The 20,495-nt window shown below is 30.2% G+C and overlaps 2 protein-coding genes and 1 long non-coding RNA gene across 4 annotated transcripts; 1 reads left to right on the forward strand and 2 right to left on the reverse strand.

Annotated features, from left to right (window-relative positions):
- Positions 1 to 2,342: 2,342 nt before the first annotated feature.
- Positions 2,343 to 3,402, reverse strand: LOC149055713 (uncharacterized). Its single transcript, XM_089225568.1, has 2 exons — positions 3,122 to 3,402; positions 2,343 to 2,893 (listed from the first exon to the last, which is right to left on the reverse strand). The coding sequence occupies exons 1-2, from the start codon at positions 3,227 to 3,229 to the stop codon at positions 2,693 to 2,695; spliced, it is 309 nt and encodes a 102-aa protein (XP_089081694.1). The 5' UTR covers positions 3,230 to 3,402; the 3' UTR covers positions 2,343 to 2,692.
- A 3,216-nt stretch (positions 3,403 to 6,618) lies between these two features.
- On the forward strand, positions 6,619 to 7,289 carry LOC149055714 (uncharacterized). Its single transcript, XR_016191615.1, has 2 exons — positions 6,619 to 6,860; positions 7,111 to 7,289. It is a non-coding gene; the product is annotated as an uncharacterized LOC149055714 (long non-coding RNA).
- A 67-nt stretch (positions 7,290 to 7,356) lies between these two features.
- Positions 7,357 to 20,486, reverse strand: LOC107173594 (uncharacterized). 2 transcript variants are annotated; one of them, XM_089227190.1, is made up of 3 exons: positions 20,234 to 20,486; positions 12,519 to 12,676; positions 7,357 to 8,098 (listed from the first exon to the last, which is right to left on the reverse strand). In XM_089227190.1, the coding sequence occupies exons 1-3, from the start codon at positions 20,331 to 20,333 to the stop codon at positions 7,973 to 7,975; spliced, it is 384 nt and encodes a 127-aa protein (XP_089083316.1). In that variant the 5' UTR covers positions 20,334 to 20,486; the 3' UTR covers positions 7,357 to 7,972. The 2 variants fall into 2 exon arrangements, with proteins under 2 accessions (XP_089083316.1, XP_015379673.1); XM_015524187.2 differs by lacking the exon at positions 20,234 to 20,486 and adding an exon at positions 13,638 to 14,803.
- Between the last annotated feature and the right edge of the window lie 9 nt (positions 20,487 to 20,495).

The following is a 20,495-nucleotide window of genomic DNA, read 5'->3' on the forward strand; positions in this document are numbered from 1 at the left end:
TTGTGTATGTGCGTTCGTTTAAAGTTGTCGTTTAGAATTAATCGTTCTTTTCATCTGTTTCTTGACCCGTGATATGACGTCATGTATCGCGATAAAACTGACCAATACTTTTTCACGTATATATCATTGATAATGTTACTCATTATATTATATTAAAAAACTATTTTTTAAATTTTGTTTCACTTGTGAATTACATAATATTACATAATATTTTTAAAGTTATAACTTCTTTTTGATCTATTTTGGTCTTAGATCTGCTATTTTCTAATACATACCTAATTTGTCGATAAGTTATATTAAAATAGTTTTTTAACAATTTTCTCCTACATATTTAAAAACAAAGTCCTCGTGCTTACTTTCGCTTCTGTTGAATAAAAATTTAAAAAAAAAATGTTATCCAACGAATAATTTAATATGTACAAATCGAAATATTTTTCGTAAATCTATCATCTATTATTATAATTTGTTAGAAATTCGTTGCGCATACACTAAATACTTTAGTATACTGAAGACAATGATTTCATTATTCAACAATAAACGATGAAACAGTTACACATTGTAATAATGATGTCTGGAGTTAAATTGGACCAATTTTATACCTTATAAAAATTCTACGTCATAACATCAAATCTATAGTGTCTAACTAAAATTACGTTGTTATTGTAACGTATAGTATCTATATAATAAGATGAATTTTGATTTTTAACTATCTGGAATAATAGTTTAATATTCCACACGACCACGCTATAACCGACACTTATAAGTTGTTCCTTTTTATCTACCTCTTCCATCTGCCTTTTTTCATAAAATTCGTAATTATTATAAATACATATAATTAATTTAATTTTTTTGTTTATTTAAACAAAATCTCAACTGACCAAAAGTAAATAGGTATATACGTTTGAAATAATAATAATATTTTTGTTAAACTTATATTTAAAGTATACCTACCTATTAATTTTCGACTGTATTAAAATATCTTAGTCATACACTGTAAATATTGTTATTAATTATTAACAACAATTTCTATAAGAATTACATCGATTCGATTATATAATACTAATATATCATAATTTACCATAATTTGAAGCAAACAAATTATATATTTAAATCGACTAAAACTAATATTACTTTCAATTTTGTTTTACAATAGATTTGTCCACAGACTGATTATTTTTGTAACTAATTAACAATAATTTTAACATTTTGAACCGATATACATAAATAATTTTGACTTTGTTTCTGTATAATGTTTTTATGATGCAGCAAAATAGTTTATTAATTGTTCTATTTATTATATTACACTAAGATGATCCTCGCGTCATAATCATCACAAGAACAAGTACTGAAGTACCCACACAATGTTCTGAAACGTGAACAATTCGTCAACCTGATTACGCAATCAGTAAAGAGGGAAAAGTTTGTATTTAAAATTTTCATAGATTTATGATATAAACAGGAAAATCTTATATAACTATGCAGTGTACAATTCCGTATATGTTCATTTATAGCGATTACAATAAAGACATGTAAATACATTGTTAAGTGACAAATAATATTAATTTATTACTCGAATGTCATAAATATATTTATAAAGTGCGCGTTTTTATTGTAAGATTTATAAAATGACTGTACTTATTATCAAAGACGACCTTATATTCAGACTCTATTTTATTGTGTCGATAATTATGTGCTTCAATCTTCAATACTTACACTATCAATAATTCATTGATTTTAGGAGAGTTGTACAACTTTGGTGTCAGAAAAGCTTAGTTGCGTCCGAAAATGTAATATGTGAGTAGGTGGTATTTGTAGGTTCTATCATATCCCAGTTTTTACAATTATAGGGAGATTTCAAATCGGTTATCCACGACTTTCCGACTTGACCGACCAGATTTGTTGGTGCTTTCTATCCAAGTTCTTTTTTGCTGATACATGGGGATTTCAAAACGTTTATTCATAACTTTTCCACTTACATATATCTTACTCAGTTTCACAACCAATATATTTACTGTTTTAGTTTTTATCAAACTTTTTTTATTTTCAGTTATTTCAATTTATATGGACAAATAATAATTAAATAACTTGTAGATTCATGGTCTAGTGGGCTAAGGCGTTGAGCGTAGAGTTTGATAAATTGGAATTAAGTTTGAACTTAAGTTAAACTATTCATAGGTGTTTGCAATTTTCGAGCATTATTAGTTTTTTTTAAATTAATATCGATAAAAATGTATTTGTTGGGTAGAAAAGCTTGAAAATTTAATACAAGGCTCTTAACATATTGTTACAATAGCAGTTGAAAAATAAAAGAAATTCATAACCACATTTTTATTTTTATAAACATTCAAATTTTGAATTTTGACGAAATACGTAAAAATCACAGCAATTCGCAAATAATTTTAAGCTAGAAAATCATAAAAAAATTCTTTTTAAATCCAAGATTTGAAAATTTTTAATAATCTATAATATATCCTAGACAGATAAACCGTTTCCGCTCAGAATCGTTTTTCGTATACAATGATATGATATCATTGGATTCAAATTTAATTCCATCCATATTACAGCAGTAACCCACTTGTAACCTACTGTACAGCAGAGCGACATCCACTTTCCCGCTTTTTTTTTCTTATATTCATTTAAATTATACCTAGAGTAAACACTAATATATTCTGTTTATACAAAATAATAATAGTTACCTGTCTTTTGTCTCTAGTTTTTCCATGTCTGAAGTTTTGTATTTTTGAACAACCAAATAATCACTTCCTGTTTTGATTGGGGGAATTTTGATACAAAAATTTCCACCACTTGATTTTTTTATGCGTATACAGTTTTCATTGAGCACAGTTGATAAACCATTATACTCTTGTTCCAGTTTTAATAAATATGTCTGAAACTAAAATATAATATTATTTGATAAATATATTACTAAAATGTTCAATTTTTTACTTTCTGTTTTTTTGGTTTAGCTCTTATAACAGTTTTGGGTTTTTTAGAATTCTGCATTTGCCTATTTTTTCGACGACTTTAAATATTCTAAATTTATAATACCATATTTTTAACATATTGAGGTGTAATTTTAGGATATTAAAAAATACTAATGATATAATAATAATGTACTTACATTGATTTCTTCATCATCTGAATTTTGATCGCTGGTGTTAGCCATTATTAATTTCTGTTTTTTTGGTCTAGCTTTTATAATGATTTTGGGTTTTTTAGAATTCTGCATTTGCGCATTTTTTCGATATGATTAATTTTCCTAAATTCAAATTATTAAGTTTTAAACTTATTGTTAATAAATTGTGTTAAATTAAAACATATTAATAATATAATAACATTGATTTCTTCATCAGCCGAATTTTGTACGCTCATGTCTGACATCATTACAATGCACTCGTACAGTCGTACTGTTTAAAATTAACTGATGAAATTCACATTAGGTCTCTTTATTTTATATAAATGTCTATATCTATGATATATAGTGTAAACCATGCCAATGCCTATTACATATTATGGTATTTGAAGTAAATAAAAACTAATATACGCATTATTTTTTCTTCGCAATACACAGATGAATTAAGATATTTGACATTTACTATATATCAATCTAACTTGTTTCCTTTTTTGTTAATTTATTCATTGATTTATTAATATTATAAAGATGATAAATTTTGGTAGAAATATCAATTATAGTTGACATAAAATGTTTTGATGGATTTTTACCTCAATAAATTATCGGATATCTAGGAATTTTAAATGTTTTTACTAATTCTTCCGGAATGATACTGCAATCGATTTTAACATATAACCCATAACTCATGGGTTTATGATAATGTGTGTTCTTAGTATTGTCTGTAATAATATTATTAATTGGTTTTAAAAAACATTCAAAATCGGCATACATTACAATAGGAATTTGGTCAGCTCTATTATATTTATTAAAACATATAAATTCATCATTATGTGGTTCGCTCATAACGGGCCTACAAAGTTTGTGTTTTTGGCAAACTACTTTATGACCATCAAGGCCATGCTAACCCCATGGCTTATTTTTATTTGGATTATTATTGAAAGTCGTAGACCATCGCTTGCAAATTATTATTTTTCTTTCGTGTTTAGTCCTTTGTGATCTGATCAGTCGGGAGAAATTATTTATTTAACAATGATGTGTTGTTGATGTATTTGAGAAAAAAAATCGTAATGATCTGATTTTTCGTTATTGTTAATATGAAGTGGGTAAATTTGATATTTATCATCACAACTATAAACATTAACGGATATGTTATTAATTTTTTCAAATTTTTTTATTCAATTGATTGGCGTAGGGTAATCAATTATACAATTAAAATTAAGCCCACTTATTTAATAATAAAATTATTTTAATTTTTTTTTCATTAAATGTTGATAAAATCGCATATTTAAAACATCTATTGTCATAATTCACAACGTTTATTATTGCCTTTTTGTCATTAATTGATTTTGGCAATTTTATAAATGATGAACCACCCAATAAATTCACTTTATTTGTTCTTAATTGGAGACCATCCAAGTTAATTTGTCTCAAAGATGAACCCTTCAGCAAAAATTACTCCTGTTCATTTAATAATTTATAAAAAATGTTTTTAAAAATGGTTGAAAAATTTGAAGTGAAACAGCATAAAACATTTTTTGTTTTAAAAGCAATATACCGTACTTCCCCCGTAATCAAATTTTCATATACTAAGTCTACAAATAAATTAAATTTATAGGTGGATGAGGAACATAGTTCTTTTAGTTTAGATTTTGATGAAGAAGAAGTAGAATTTAAAAATGTCAATAACTCAATAAGGTTTTCGTTTTTTTTAAAATAAAAATTTTTTGATCAATTATTTTTGAATTTCTCAACTTCTACTAAATTCACCCTGCGGTTGTGTTTAATCGGTTAATTTTTTTAATACGATTATTTTTTATCATTTTTAACAGTTAATATAAAACTGTACTAAAATAAAATATATTAAATTATTTATGTATGTACTGTTGACTGAAGTAGATTGTCGGTGAGATTGGTGATTGGGAACACTTGTATTACATAATTCTCATGGGGTTCAGCATATAAATTACGGTTGTCACAGTGATGTATTTTTGACATACTATGCACCTACATCTTTGACAATATGTTTGTAAAACATTTATATCCATGAACATAATATGGTTTGCATCGAAATGTAAATTTATAAGATCTGAACTAAAATATGTTTGATTGAAAAGATTAGCACATTCAAACGAAAAAAATATATCGACGATAATTATCATCAAATGAATATCGAACTTCCATCATGACAAAAGTTGAATGCTACTGACGAAAATATTCATAAGCTTCGCGTTCACTATGACTATGAGCAAACGGATATTTTTCGATGTGCCGATATCTCTTTTTTTTTTTAGTTAAAATTTTTTCGGGCAGCCCTGTAAGCGGAAAAGTTATGAATAAACGTTTTAAAATCACCATGTATATCAGCAAAAAAAAAAAAAAAATTGGATAGAAAGCACCCACAAATCTGATCGGTCAAGAGGCGGAAAGTCGGGGATAACCGATTTGAAATCTCCCTGTAATTGTAAACACTGGGATAGAACCTACAAATACTACCTACTTATGTGTATAGTTTTTACTTTCCTTCTCAACCACATTAAAATTTAAATAACCAATACAATAGGCAACTAAAATAAGTATTTGAAAATGATGTTAAGAAGTATATTAAAATGAAATAATATAGTTGCATGGCATTGTTCTCAATCATTATTTTTTAAATCAAAGTTATTAATAACATTTTAATCGTTATACGCTATTTGTTTTTCAATATAATCTTATTTTACTAGAATTTTCTTCGTTTTTTTTACTTCGTAAAGAATATATTACCTTATAAATAGACATCAGCTGTTCTATAGCACGAAGCTTTACCAGTTTATCTCTTTTATCAACTGTATGACAATATAACATCGAATGATATTGAAGCAGAGCATGTTTGAGCTAACCATCGTTATTATGGCACGTCTGCAGATGTGTTGTATTGGTACCGCAAGTGGCACACAATCAAGTGTAGGTAAGTATACAAGCAATCAATATTTATTTCTTATCGATATGATATTTTCATAGTAATAATAAAAAATTATAACACAGTCAGACGATCGCACACTTTAACAACAAAAGCAACAATAACGCCGAGTATCGCCATATTATCAAAGTTTACCTCCCATATATGATTATACCAATCGAACGGCCGTAATTATAATAATATCGTTATTATCGTTGCAAATATCTTAACAGATTATAATAATTTATTACCGTATGAATAGTAACACAAAATACGTAAACGACACCACGCGAATATTTTTGTCTAACCGTATAATTATATTCGCCCGGCGTAGATTGCAAACGATATAATAATGTTTTATTTAATCATTTTAATCCGCAAAAATCTCGTCGACTATAACACGATAATATCTCATATATACCAACCTGTGGATTGCGGTAACGTACCTATATAATGATTTTTTTTTGAAATAAATACGGACAGCATAAATTTACATAGTTTATACATTTTACAATTAATAACTGTCGTATATATACGTATATGACTCGAATGTGTAGGTACCTACGTAATCGATTGTGTCTTAATTTTTTAAAACATTCAGAACGATCTGTGGAGTACAAATATCTGTACGCTGATATTTATTATTGTGTCCAATATGGTCCATGAGCAGCAGGTCGTGTGGAGATCTGCACCATCAAAATCCGTTGGCCGAGAGTCGTATAGAAGAGTGTATTGATTCGAACGCCACTCGCAAATGCCAATCAAATGTCAACAACTACAGAAATGACTGTACGTACAATAGTAAGGCTTTTAAAAAATATTTCAATGTGCAACACTTCGTACAAATTATACTTTATTATTCGACGAAGTATATTTAAACTTAAACATAATAGGTATACGCAGGCATACATCATATATTATTATATAGAAACATTAAAACGAATATTATTACAATACAATCGATAAAACCTTCGAACATAATACATAATATAACAAAAACGATGATGATAATAAAAATAATTAACTAATGCACCAATAGGTAAATTAATACAAATCGCGACTGCAATTGATTTGGCAGACTTGACGAGGCTGCAGTAGAAAAATGTATTAACGACCAGGGATACATTCTATGGAGGCACTTTACTATATAGGTATGTTATGTGTAAGTATAGTTTTTCATAAGAATCTATATAATAGTGTAGGGGGTTATTGTGATTGCGTGTTCGGGAGCACTGCGGTGAAGGTTAGTATATTTTGTTTGGTGTTTTTGTAAAAAAAAAAATAATGTATTCGATCAAATATATTATAATATATAGTCAAACAGAATTGAAAATTGGTAAATGTATAAGATCAACGTTTTTTTTTTTTCATTCGACAATTTAAGCATTACATTTTTGAGGGGACTCATCTAAGTGGTTTTTTCCCGTAAAACATCGTCCGAAAAATACAATCCAAACCAAAAAACATATATGTATGTATAGGTACAAAATATTATATGCGTCTGGAATCTGGATTGTCTGAAAAACGAAGAGAATATACTTATAGCCTTATAGGTATATTATATCATTATATAATATATTATAAATTGGACGTTGAAATGCCTAACTGAAAGGCTAAAAGGAAGCATATTTTATTATTCGCCATAATTTTATTTGCAGTACACTTCGATCGATATGTTTTGACGTTAATAATAATAATAATAATAATAATAAAAACGCAACTATTAAAAGCATGCAAAAATTAAACAGGTAAAATATCATAATATTAATAATAATTATTATTATTATATACTTATTATAAACAGTACGACAGTATCGTTTTTCCCAACACACGAAAAAAAAATATAATATTAAATAGGCGTAATAATTATATGTATATATAATATAATATAATATATATATTTAAGACTCTTCGTCGCCCACGCCGTCCGTATTCTCCACCAACGCTTCGTCGGCGTTCATCTTGTTGGCGCTGTTATATCTCGGCCGCATCAGCGTCTTGGCCGACTCTATCCTCTGGCTTAGGATCTGTAAGAAATGCGATTTTCATTTTTTGCGAAAAAAAAATTAAAAAAAATTGTAAAGAAATCGATCAAATCGAACACTGTACGTGAACAAGATTTCACTGATGAAAAATTCTCGAAATTCAACAGGAATTATGATGATAACAAAATATCATGACAATTTTAAATTATTACAGCGTTGTGTTGTGTCGAATGATACTTCGTGCATAATATCACCATGTTTATAGTTTTGAAATAATAATTGAAACAATATACAAGACCACTTTAAACGGCGATTGCGCCACAGCATATATTATAGATATTTGTAATAAAATATTAATTGTAACTATGTTGAAGGGCTGACATATATGTATATTAATATGTTATTATTATTAAATGCATATGATATACACAGTTCGATACCTACGTAATTATAATTCAATCCATAACTTGTATACCTATACCATTGATTGATGAAATTGCGTCACGCGGAATACCTTTACGCATTTATTTTATCGTGTATTCCACACGTGTCAATTATGAATTAATTATTAATATTATTACTATCATAACGATTTACGGTTAAAAGCTAGTTTGGAAATAAAAATGTGAATTCGTCAACAGTGAACGCATAATGGCCCGCGCATTCGCCACGTTACGATGCTTTATTATATTACTTATCACGTTATGATATAATAATAATATTACTGTCGTAATGATATACAATGTATATTATACATTATAATACAATGTCTGACGACTCTGACGTCTGTTATAAGGTATTCGGGTACAGTGCACACTGCAATGGCCAATAAAAAAAAATAGAAAAATACCACGTTTGCAATCCGCGTACGCTTTAATTTTTTAATTCCAAACGAAATTCCCGGAAGATTTAAAATACCATAAAAATACGGCACGACATATCTTCTAGATTTGAAATTATAACTGCAGTTTATAGTTGTTGTTTTTGAGTTTCAGATTGCTTCCCTAAGTGCATTATGAAATGCACTGACTATATGGCAATATGAGTTCTAATCGATTACCACTCAGAATCGATTTTTTAACGCGATAATTAATTTAACTGTTGTTGTCTGTATAGTTTTATATCGGGCATAGGACGTTTGCGCATCACTATTGTCATAAAAAAAATTTCTAAATAATGTGTAATTATTTTTTTTCCGGTTAGAACTGACAGCGGAGGAGGGTCTGAGGTCTGACAATACTACTCCTAAATTATAATTATATATTAGTTCGACTAGATTCGTAAATTGATCATTACGTCTTACATCCTTAAAAGAATTAAAAAATTAATTACAATGTAATTTTTTTCAAATCTAATTGTTTTTAATTCTGATATACATATACTTCTAATATCCATATTATATTAACCAGTGTATTATGTGGTCGTGTTCCCCATTACCCGTTATAGTCGTTATATGGTATAGGTACCTATACTGTTCAAACGACCATTCAAATATTTAACCTGAGTGGAATAATGATGCGCAAAAGACAAAATCCGTTCACACCAAAATCGTAATTTGCAGCACACATGACGGCTCACACTGCTGTGGCCCACCCAAGATTCAACTCGGTTGATTTTTTTTTAATTTAGTACCTAGGTATACCTACGTCCAAATTGTTTATATTATCGTACCACTAAACGACCGCCCGTCGTACTCATCAATATTTATTCGCCGTATAATAAAATTTACAAATAATAATATAGATTATTACTCGCAATTAATTGTGTAGCACAGTAAATCTAATTAATACTCCATATATATACACTAAATAAACATAAACAAAATAAGGCGATTTCATATAGGTAATCTCTTGGTTCTGGTAATATATATACAGAATGTCCCGCGAAGATGTACCCATTGCGATATCTTACGAAATAATGGAGATATCAAAATTCTGGTTTTATAATAAGATTCACAGGGATAAGAACTACAATATTATTTCATTTTAAAATTTATTTTAATGTTTTTGTAAAAAATAAAAAATAAATTATTTTTTATTTAATTATTTCCGAAAAAATTAAAGATAGCCATTTTATTGTAGTGTTTATTTTTCTGAAAATAATGACGTTTCAAAATTTTATTTCCAATAATTTCCTAATTTTTTATATTTTTTTCTAGTTTTGATGAAATAAAATACTCGTATGATTATAAATTTATAACTATTAGGAACACGGGAGAGTATTCGGCCGGCCGTATGGGAATGCGCGCGGCGCGGCGGGTCACATGTTTGATAACTTTATGGTGTTAAATAATTCGCAAAGTTTCTCGAAACTAAAAAAAATATAAAAAATCAGGAAATTAATGAAAATAAAATTTTGAAACGTCAATATTTTCAGAAAAATAAACTCTACAAAATGGCTATCTTTAATTTTTTTTGGAAATAATTAAATATAAAAATATATTTTTTAACTTTTTTTACCAAAACATTATAATAAATTAAAATATGAAATAATTGTAGTTCTTATCCTGTAAGTCTTATTACAAAACCAGAAATTTGATATCTTCATTATTTCGTGAGATATCAAAATGGGTAAATCCTCACGGGACACCCTGTATATATAAATATATTTTTACGCAACAATTGAATGCAATATCAATATTACAGCGATAATATAACTGATTTATCCAAATTTATTTTAATGAAATTTAAAAATAACTTTTTGGTTAGAATAAGGAACACACTTGATACTATTGATCCATACACATACAATAACGAAATTACACATCAAAATATTCACTAACATGATCAATACAATCATGAAATACAATTCAATTTTTTTTCTAAAAATATAGTATTTTATTGGATATAAGATATTGAGATTTGAGATATATATAGAGATGAGTAATTAACAAATTTTCAAATTAAAGATTGTGGAATGTAGATGGAAAGTTTTAAAGTGGCGAGTTTGATATAATTTTTTGATGTTTGGCGATAAAACAATATGCACACATCGAAAGTTAGAAATAACTAAACTAATTATGTATATGGGCTCTCTGGACTTACATCTTACGCTAAATTCTGGTCCTCTACTCATCTAAACTTTAAATACTTTTAAATTATAAATTATAATCAATCAACTACTCATTAAAAAATAAATGTATTTAAATTTAAATTCTCAGAAGAATATTCTGCTTCAAATATGAAACAAAAAATATATGCTATCGGTAAAATAACATAGTAATAGTTGGAAATATAAAATTGATATTGATAAGAAATATTTTTCTTTCAAAAATGCTGTTTTACAACAACTTCAATTCATTTAACAAAACGATTTCTAAGAACTTTAAAATACTTTTTGAAAAAGCTAGTGTTTGCATTTAAAAAAATGGCCTTGTATTATTCATATTCATATACATTAGTATATTAGGGTATTGCGTATTAATATACAATAAACTATGCGAGTGCAATCGATATCGCAACGAATCCATCTCGCAAATACATTATTCCTTATGAGCACGTAGTACTGGCATTTGACATCTTCTTCTTAAAAGCAGTTTGTGACTTAAAGCAAATTTACATTTAGCAAGTCACATTTAAAAGCTTTGAGAGTTGAAAAATTAGCGTGAATCGATCTCTTAAAAAACTCAATGTTAAGACCATTATGTGTGTTTGTAGGTGGGGTTTTTTTACGATAATTCAGTTTTGAAGTGAGTTATGAGAATTTTTAATTCACGTTTTTTAATATACGCAAAACTCGCTAAAAAATTTAACTATCGTAAAAAACCCCCACACAAAAACACAGATAAAGTTCTTACCATCATGGTTTTATAATATGCTGTCGATTCATTGACATTTTTAAATTAACGAAGCTAAACGTGATCTGCTGTGATGCGTACATTTTCTATGGTATGGACTTGTAAGACGGAGACAAAAATTGCCAGTGTTACGCCCCCTAAGTATTTTGAACGCTGTAACAGCTACGGTTATTGACTGTGATATAATTGATACGCGTGGTGTTAGACATTAAAAATTATGATTATTTACCAAATCATTTTTGTAATTAGTAATAATAATATGTTATTTGTTCAGTGCAAGTCCTAAACGGTACTTCGTAATTAATATTTCGTTTCCTAAGTACAACAGCCTTTAACAACCGCAACAAAAAACCACAACCCCTCCTCAATCAAGTTGTATTGCCATCCAGAATGTGACGCTCTTTATTATTTACCTACACGCATCTCCCTATAATTATATAACATGGAAATCGAGTGAACTACATATTATGACATATGTATGAAACATATATTACCTACATAGTATGTATAATGTACCTATGTCATTATATTATACATAGTTTAATAAATTATTAAAAATGAACCTAAACAAATCAATAATCATAATAATAATGATGGTCAAATTTAAAATATAAAAATCACTATTATTTTCACTTGAACATTAAAATATTATATTATGGACGTCACCTGTTGTCGTCTGTTATCAGCGTCCGCCAGTTTCTCCAACAGCATCTCGTGGGTCAGCGGCGGTGACTGTTGTCCTTCCATCATTCTCAGTCTCTTCGGTGGATGTTTTTTTACTACACTCTTTTCTTCTTCGGTCAACGGAACGCTAAACGCTATAGCTGTTTGTACACACACGTAAGTATAAGTAAATTAAATGATTGTACGTATCAGTAGGTTTTATGGAAACAGACAAGGCCTTAGAGACTTAGAGTCTATAAGGCTTAAACCACGTAATAACAACAATAATATCTAAGTGTACTAAGATATTTTACGAACTGTTTTCATCCATTAAAATATAATTTACAGGTAATTGTTCACGTGAAAAGTGTCTATTAAATAGTAGTTTTGTGCGTATTTAAAGCTCAGCAGAGAAGTCGATATAAATAAATAAGCATACTGCAGCTAGAGAGTGACATTTTCAAGAGGATGTCGGTACGACAATACACTATGTGTTTCCTCTTACTGATCAACGCGCAAATGGCAAATTTGTATTCAAGAAAACCAACCTTTTGTAAACTTGTAGTTTACCACTAATTATACTTGAGTGAATTGACCATCATATATTGAAAATTTAAAGCAAGATTGGCGAGAATATTACTAACGATTGGTAAACTTACAGACTTTTATTAATACTATAATTTAAAAGTAAATTATGATCATTTTAAATCTTTTATATTTTATAGTATATTACACGGTTGTTATAACTCACCTTCAAAATTAATATAAAAATAGTGGCGCTGAAATTCTCTTGACAGAGAAGTGAAATAAATTTGAGACAATAGCTCGTATACATCATAAAGGAGCTGCAGGGCAGTTGTGAGTTGTGAGAAATATTCATGGTATAATCGTGCGATGAATATTCTTGACTAATCGTGATATGTGAAATACGACTAATTCCAATACCAAAGTGACAAAGATCTATACTATTTCAGACGACGGCGAAGATTTATTACATTAACGTAGTGATATCAAATACGATAATATGAAGAAAAAAATGTTCGGTATGATGTCTTTCTACATACGCAATAAATAATGCTATATAATGTCATTATTTTGACGAATATAAAACGTGATTCTAACGTGATGGTATTTCCAATTTCATTTTGCTGAATTCCTCGGTCGGCATGGCCGGCATCGGCATCGTCGAACCACCGCACCCCATTTCATATAGGTTTATTCGTTTTGCTTATCGAGAAAAACTGTGTTGAAAAAAAAAATTGAACTGTTACGGTATCCGTGACGAGAAATTGTTCTGACGACAGGCCCCGTACAACACTTTTATAAGTAGTGAGCGACCGGGGCGGAAAACAAACACCGCACACTTTTAGCGCCGACGACGGTTCGTGAATGTATAAAATATAATCGAGTTCGGTGCTTTTCGCGCGTTGTACTAACCACCGGCTGGCTCGAGCGATCGAATATAAAGCCCGCGAGCACGTGGTGTCGGGAAGGGAAGTATCGGGACAGACGCGCGGCCGCCCGTTCGCTTCGCCCAAAGGTTACGGCCGAAAACCGCGCAAACGCCCTCCACGGCGGTCATTCTTTTCCCATCATTGTCTGTTTCATTTTCTATACACTGCAACTAACGATAGAACGTACATGTCGACGACCCCCGACAGATGGACGCGAGTGAATGCAGCGCGAGTGCAACCGCCGCGGTCTAAAGGTAAATGGCTGCGCATCATATATGAGTTTAAACGAAAAACTTTTTAAAAAGGATTGACACGCGGTTACGTGCATGCTAATTGTTGTGAGTTCTTGTTTTAACTTCCTCCTCCTCATCGGAATAAAAAATAAAAAAATTCACGATTAAGAATGCATTAAGAGAACGTGATACCCGCATGTGTTGTCTCCAATTCTCCATCTTATAAGTGCGTAACATACCAAATTTTACGCTCAGCAGAACACGGGTAGCTCTTTTAGTGTTTAAGCTTTAGAATGAATTGAATTCTAATACAATTTAAAGGTAAGATTATTTAGTTTGTTTAGTTATGAGTATTTTAAGATGTTAAACTATTTACAATTTTAAAATACTCATAACTCGCTTTAAAATTAAAATAGAATAAAAAGCCTATGAGGTTGTCTAGGTAATAATAATCTTACCTTTGAATTTTATTAGAGGTCTGCAATTCATTCTAAATTATAAACTAATAGAGTTACACGTGTTCTGCTGAGCGTAAAACTTGCTATGTTACGCACTTGTAAGACGAAGACAATACACATGCGGGTATCAAGGCCTCTTAAATATCTGTTATAAGTTCAACGAGCAAAGTCGTATCAAATTATTGAGAATCCTGCAGAAATATCTGTTATTTAAAACAAATTTACAAAGATCTAAGAGTTACAAATTAAATTTAAGCAAGCATCCCCCCCTACACCCCCCCCCACACACACACCAAGTAAAAATTCGTATAACCGCCAAATAAAAAAGTTAGTTGATATTCGTCGTTGTAAAGTGTCGTGTACCGAATAAAATGATGATGGACAAGCGTTATCTAATAATTTACTTTACAGAATCCACAGTCGTGGAGATAAGTTTCGGTTCCATTTTCAATCAAACTATATCATACTAAACAATAACACCTGCAAATTTAAAGTTATCTGTAATATACAATTGAATACTGAGTGGGAAGTACACGATAATGTGTTGATTTTATTGTATGAAGTTTGTTTGAGGGTGGTTCCTGGAAGCAAAATGGATTTAATCTGTACTTTTGGGAGGTTATAGGTAAATATTGGTTTTTTTTTTAATGAGACGGGAGCCGCATACGACTACGATGACGCGAGCCACAAGTTGACCACACCTGCAGGCTGCAATTATATATATATATATATATATATATACCGGTTGATTCTTTTATCATTGAACACTCATTATTTCAAAAAATTACTAATGTTTTTGAAAATATTTTTTACATAGTTTCAAGTTGTTCAAAAACCAACGTTTTTATTAAAAATATGTATTTAAAAATATTTTTTATCCTTATCATTTTTTAAGTTTTTTTACTTTTTTTGGCAGAGGGGTATGGTACGGGGTTACCCCGCAAAATGTTTGTCCACTACTCCGTTTGTCTAAACTTTAAATACTTACAATTCATAAACTACTCGTCTTAAATTCGATTTTTATGAATCAAAATACTAAGAAAAATATTCTGCTTTGGAATATGAAATTATAACTCTATGTTGTAATTCAAAAAAGTAAAAATTTAAATAATTATGAGGATAAAAAATATTTTAAAATATAATTTTTTAATAAAAACGTTGGTTTTTTAACAACTTGAAACTATGTAAAATAATATTTTCAAAAACATTAATAATTTTTGTAATAATGAGTGTTCAATGATAAAAGAATCACCCGGTATACACGCATATATATATCGATGACATTGTTTATATTCTGTGTTATATGATATAAGGTTTTTGTAGATTATTAATCTATTGCGATTGATGAGTTATGTATTAGAAGCCATTAAATCGAATCGCTTCGTATACTTATTATTGTTTAACGAGGAACGCCGACGGATGGTGACGAACCCTCCGGGCTCCCTGGACCCTCCACTGCGGTCCGGAGACGTTAACGCCGCCGCGGTCCGTGATGGTGTCTTGCGGGTTTTTTCGGCGTACACAGAGTGTGCCTCGCACGTACATAATAATATACGACCATCGTCATTATATTTTACAAGTACACGACAGCACAGTGTCATGACTTGGGGCCGGATCTCGTGTGGTCCGTATACGACAATGTCACAAATACATATAAACATGCGTAATACTATGTACAGGTGCACGCGGTCGGACAGCCGAAGTCTCCTTCGCACGACTTGCATCGCAGCCCGCGCCGGCATTACTTATATATTATTATTATTATATTTTATATATTTTATGTTAAAACGAAATCCTTTTTCCGCTATTAATCTCTCGCTTTCTTCTCGCTCGTGACGTAGATATGCACACGCACACGACTCGAGCCGTCCGTGTCTTGCATATGCTACTTGTAGTGATTATATACATATACAATACATATATAATGTGCAATGTATATATTATATGATAACTGCAGTATATTTCGTAAAACGCGTATATGTATGTAAAACGGCACTTTTGACACGGCGACGTTTTTGTTCGCACCGCCATATATATATATACATATTAGGTACTAGCTCACATATTGTTACATAATAGACACACACACACACATATATATAACAATATAACTTCATCAAATCATCGTATAGTTTTCTCAGGTTCTTGGCTAATCGTTTTGTACATAATATATATAATTCGTACACTGCAATATGATATCCAATAATAACCGTAGTGGAACCTTTGGAAGATACCTATATTATAAATCGAAAAACAATTTTTTTTTTATATTACACATATATACAGTGACGTATTTACGGGGAGTTCCTGCAGGTTTGACTTCCGCTCCACATGAGAAAAAAAAGAGTTACTCACATGTCAAATCAATATTAATTATTACCTACGGGTTTTCTGATGATTAAACGATATAGATAGTTGCGCTTTAAAAATGTTAAACTCCCCCCTCCCCAAGACATTTTTGAAAATACACTACTGCATATATATATATATATATATATATATTATGCTGGACCCACACATATTACAATGATTTACCAATATACGCGACTTCCACACCACAGCTGCGATTGGACTACTCAAATTGATTTTTAATAAACACGTTATTGTGTTTTTTTTAATTCTGTAGAGTTATTGTGCATAGATGGAATCGACTTTATGTTTCGTTGTAGGTTCTGCATACATCACTTGCAGCAGATATCTGCCTACGACTAAATCAAAAAGTAAGAATTAATCTTATACACGTACACCTATATACATAGATATCGTGTGTGCAGGTAATAATATTTTTTTTTTATATTCGTGAGAAAATAAATAGGTACTACAAACTACATCACTCTGATAGATAATATAGTTAATAAATCAAAATCATTTGAATTTTTAACTGATTGCCTACCTATAGTCATATTCATTATTATTATTATATATATAGGACATTGGTATTCGAACACCCGAATCAGCCTCAAACGATTATAAAAATTATACCGATGTGGTGTATCGTTATTATAGGTTACTAGATGCAAAATATGCATCCATTGCACCCACAGACTTATATAAAGTTTTCATCCCCGAAAACGCGACACGCCCCTAATTAAAACGACGAGCTTGATGTATTTTACCGAGAGACGATGTTGATATAGTTTCCGACTGTAGCGAAGACGGAGACGCCATGAATTATATCACAGTCGAATTGTCACAGGCTCGCCCGACATAATTTATTCGACAACCGTATCGTCCATGCGTCGATTTGTTTTCAATTAGTTCAGAGATACGACTATTGTTTTATAACGAACTGAGTTCTTTTGTTGTACCTATATATACTGACTACACCGAATGGTGATAGATACATTCGAAATTTTTTTTTAACGTTAATTACTATTCCATCAGACATCAGTAATTTATCAAGAATAAATATTAACATATTCAAATATTAGAGTCGTATATGAAAACGAACGTGCATTATATTATACCAATAATAAATAATAATAATAAAAATAATATTTAATGTAACGCGGATACGACATTTTAAAATAATTATGACGCTCGTGAACGTAAATCGTTCGTTATATCGTATACATAATAATATACATAATGTTATGATCAGGAGACTGTTTAATTCCCATTAACACATATTATAATGTAGTATATACATGGCGAATATTTATTTAGTCTACAACACTATTATTACAATCACCTGCCGATGGAAACAAGTAATAGGTTTTTTCGATAACGACAATAATCGTTGAGATTAGCATATAATATACACATTACTCTTATATAATATGATACTTCTTTCTTTTTATTGCTACGTCTGATTCGTGTCAATAATTAAAGTATGCCCGCAACACCAAAATTCAAAACCACGTCTCCGATATGAAAATACGATATTACTATTATTAAATCAACGAACCTAATCGTAATCGTCGCACAGTGTTTTATCGACAATATTGCTTTAGAGCAGGTTGCATAAATAATTTGTATGTATAAAACATGACTAGATTTTTTTTAAATTTATCATATATATATATTTCCTAAATTGGTAAGGTTATTGACGTTTCTGAAATACATTAAACTTTAAAGATTTATATTAAATTCTTAATGTGTGATCCACGAAAAAGGTGTAAGTTAATTTAATTACACGTGATTAATTTGTAATATGTGTGTATTTATTTATCGTCATATTTTCTGGATCAGGTTCGTATCTCCGAGTAGTTGAAGAACAATGTCGTCTCTGGATTGGGTGCAAGTATTTCACATATAGGTTGCAGGGGGCCTACAGTAAACCCAGATTTTTTATATAATTAAATCGTAACACAAATTTTGAGTGGTTGGAACGGTTGGATCATAACATATACTTACTATGCGTTTGCGATTTTAAGATTAAATATTTAAATATAATTATAAAGCATGGCGCACGTAAGAGGAACACTGGATTATATGCTATTATAATACTATTTAGTGCAGCGAGTGTGCAGTGTGTGTGTGGGCGATCTGTTAAAAAAAATAATATTCGTAATCGCTGAAAGCCGAAGAGACTGTATAATGCAGGCTCTCGGATAGAATCGAGACGATTGCAGCAGTTTCGGCGCTTTTGAAGTATAATTCTGGTTGATAAGACTTTATTATATTACTATAATATGTATAATGGACGACTTCCGGTCGAAAACTATAATATATACCGGTTCAGGGCAAATTATCGAAAGCAGTCGTATTATGTTAAGCAACATAGACCTAATGTATTGGTCATCGCGGCTGCTCAATATCATATTATTATTTAAGAAGACTGCAGTAGGGTACATTTGTTGTCTCAGTCTCACATGTAATGCAACATAATATAGTGAAAACGACCCATTTTGCGTCCTTATATTCAGTACGTTCAATGTTTAGTGTTGCGATGAATACCAAAAAACTGATACCTATATGAATTCACCGGGAAGTGTACGCATGCACTGAGATCAAGGTCACTTATTTCAAATTAATTTCAGTTATTTTTTGAACAGTAATATACATTTTTTCTTTAAAAAAAAACAGCATATATACCTATATAAATATTTGTGATGATATGCTGATATAAAATTAGCCTTTTTGGTGTTTTTAAGAACAAGAGCTTCGAGGTGCGGAATGAATTTTATGATTGTAATAAAACGCGATCCGCAAGAAATTCTTGAATAATTATTTCAGGATTAAGATAGCCGTGATCCATTACCCTCCACTCGTCTTATATTCGCGATATTTATAATATAACGAATAATAATAATAGGTACCTATATATAAAGAATCCATAATACATGATAATTTATGATATTAAACCATAATTATAAAAATATATAGTGATTAATTATATTTTAAGAAAATCACTTCACTTCCAAAGTTCCGAAATCGGCGTAAGTACCTATACTATGGATGACCCTATAAATTATATACAGACGTCATGTATGTTTGAACCGGTGCGAAAAGTTCGTCGAACGACGTGCGCGAATACTGTATAATATGCTACAAATCAATACATCATTATAATATTATTTTGACGGACACTTATCGTTATACAAGTAGCTTTTACCATTATTTTTTCTTACCTTGCCTCGTCGCCATCGATCCGTCCCGCCGCAAAGCCTTTTTTCCGAGACGTGTGAATAGTGTGCGCCGCAAATAATAATAGGTGCCGGGTGACACCATTGTATAATATTATATGTAAGTGTGGGTGTGTGTGTGTGTGTGTGTCCACGAACTACGCTGTACAGCCGTTCTGAAAGTATCTTTTTAATATTCCGGGTCGTTAAACTATGTAAATACGCGAATGATGTACTGCAAGTACCCAAGTATAAAACTATTAAGTAC

The sequence above is a fragment of the Diuraphis noxia genome, unplaced genomic scaffold, assembly GCF_037042655.1.
Source record: "Diuraphis noxia isolate RWA-SAM2 unplaced genomic scaffold, SU_Dnox_SAM2 contig0004, whole genome shotgun sequence".
Classification (NCBI taxonomy): Eukaryota; Metazoa; Arthropoda; class Insecta; order Hemiptera; family Aphididae; genus Diuraphis; species Diuraphis noxia.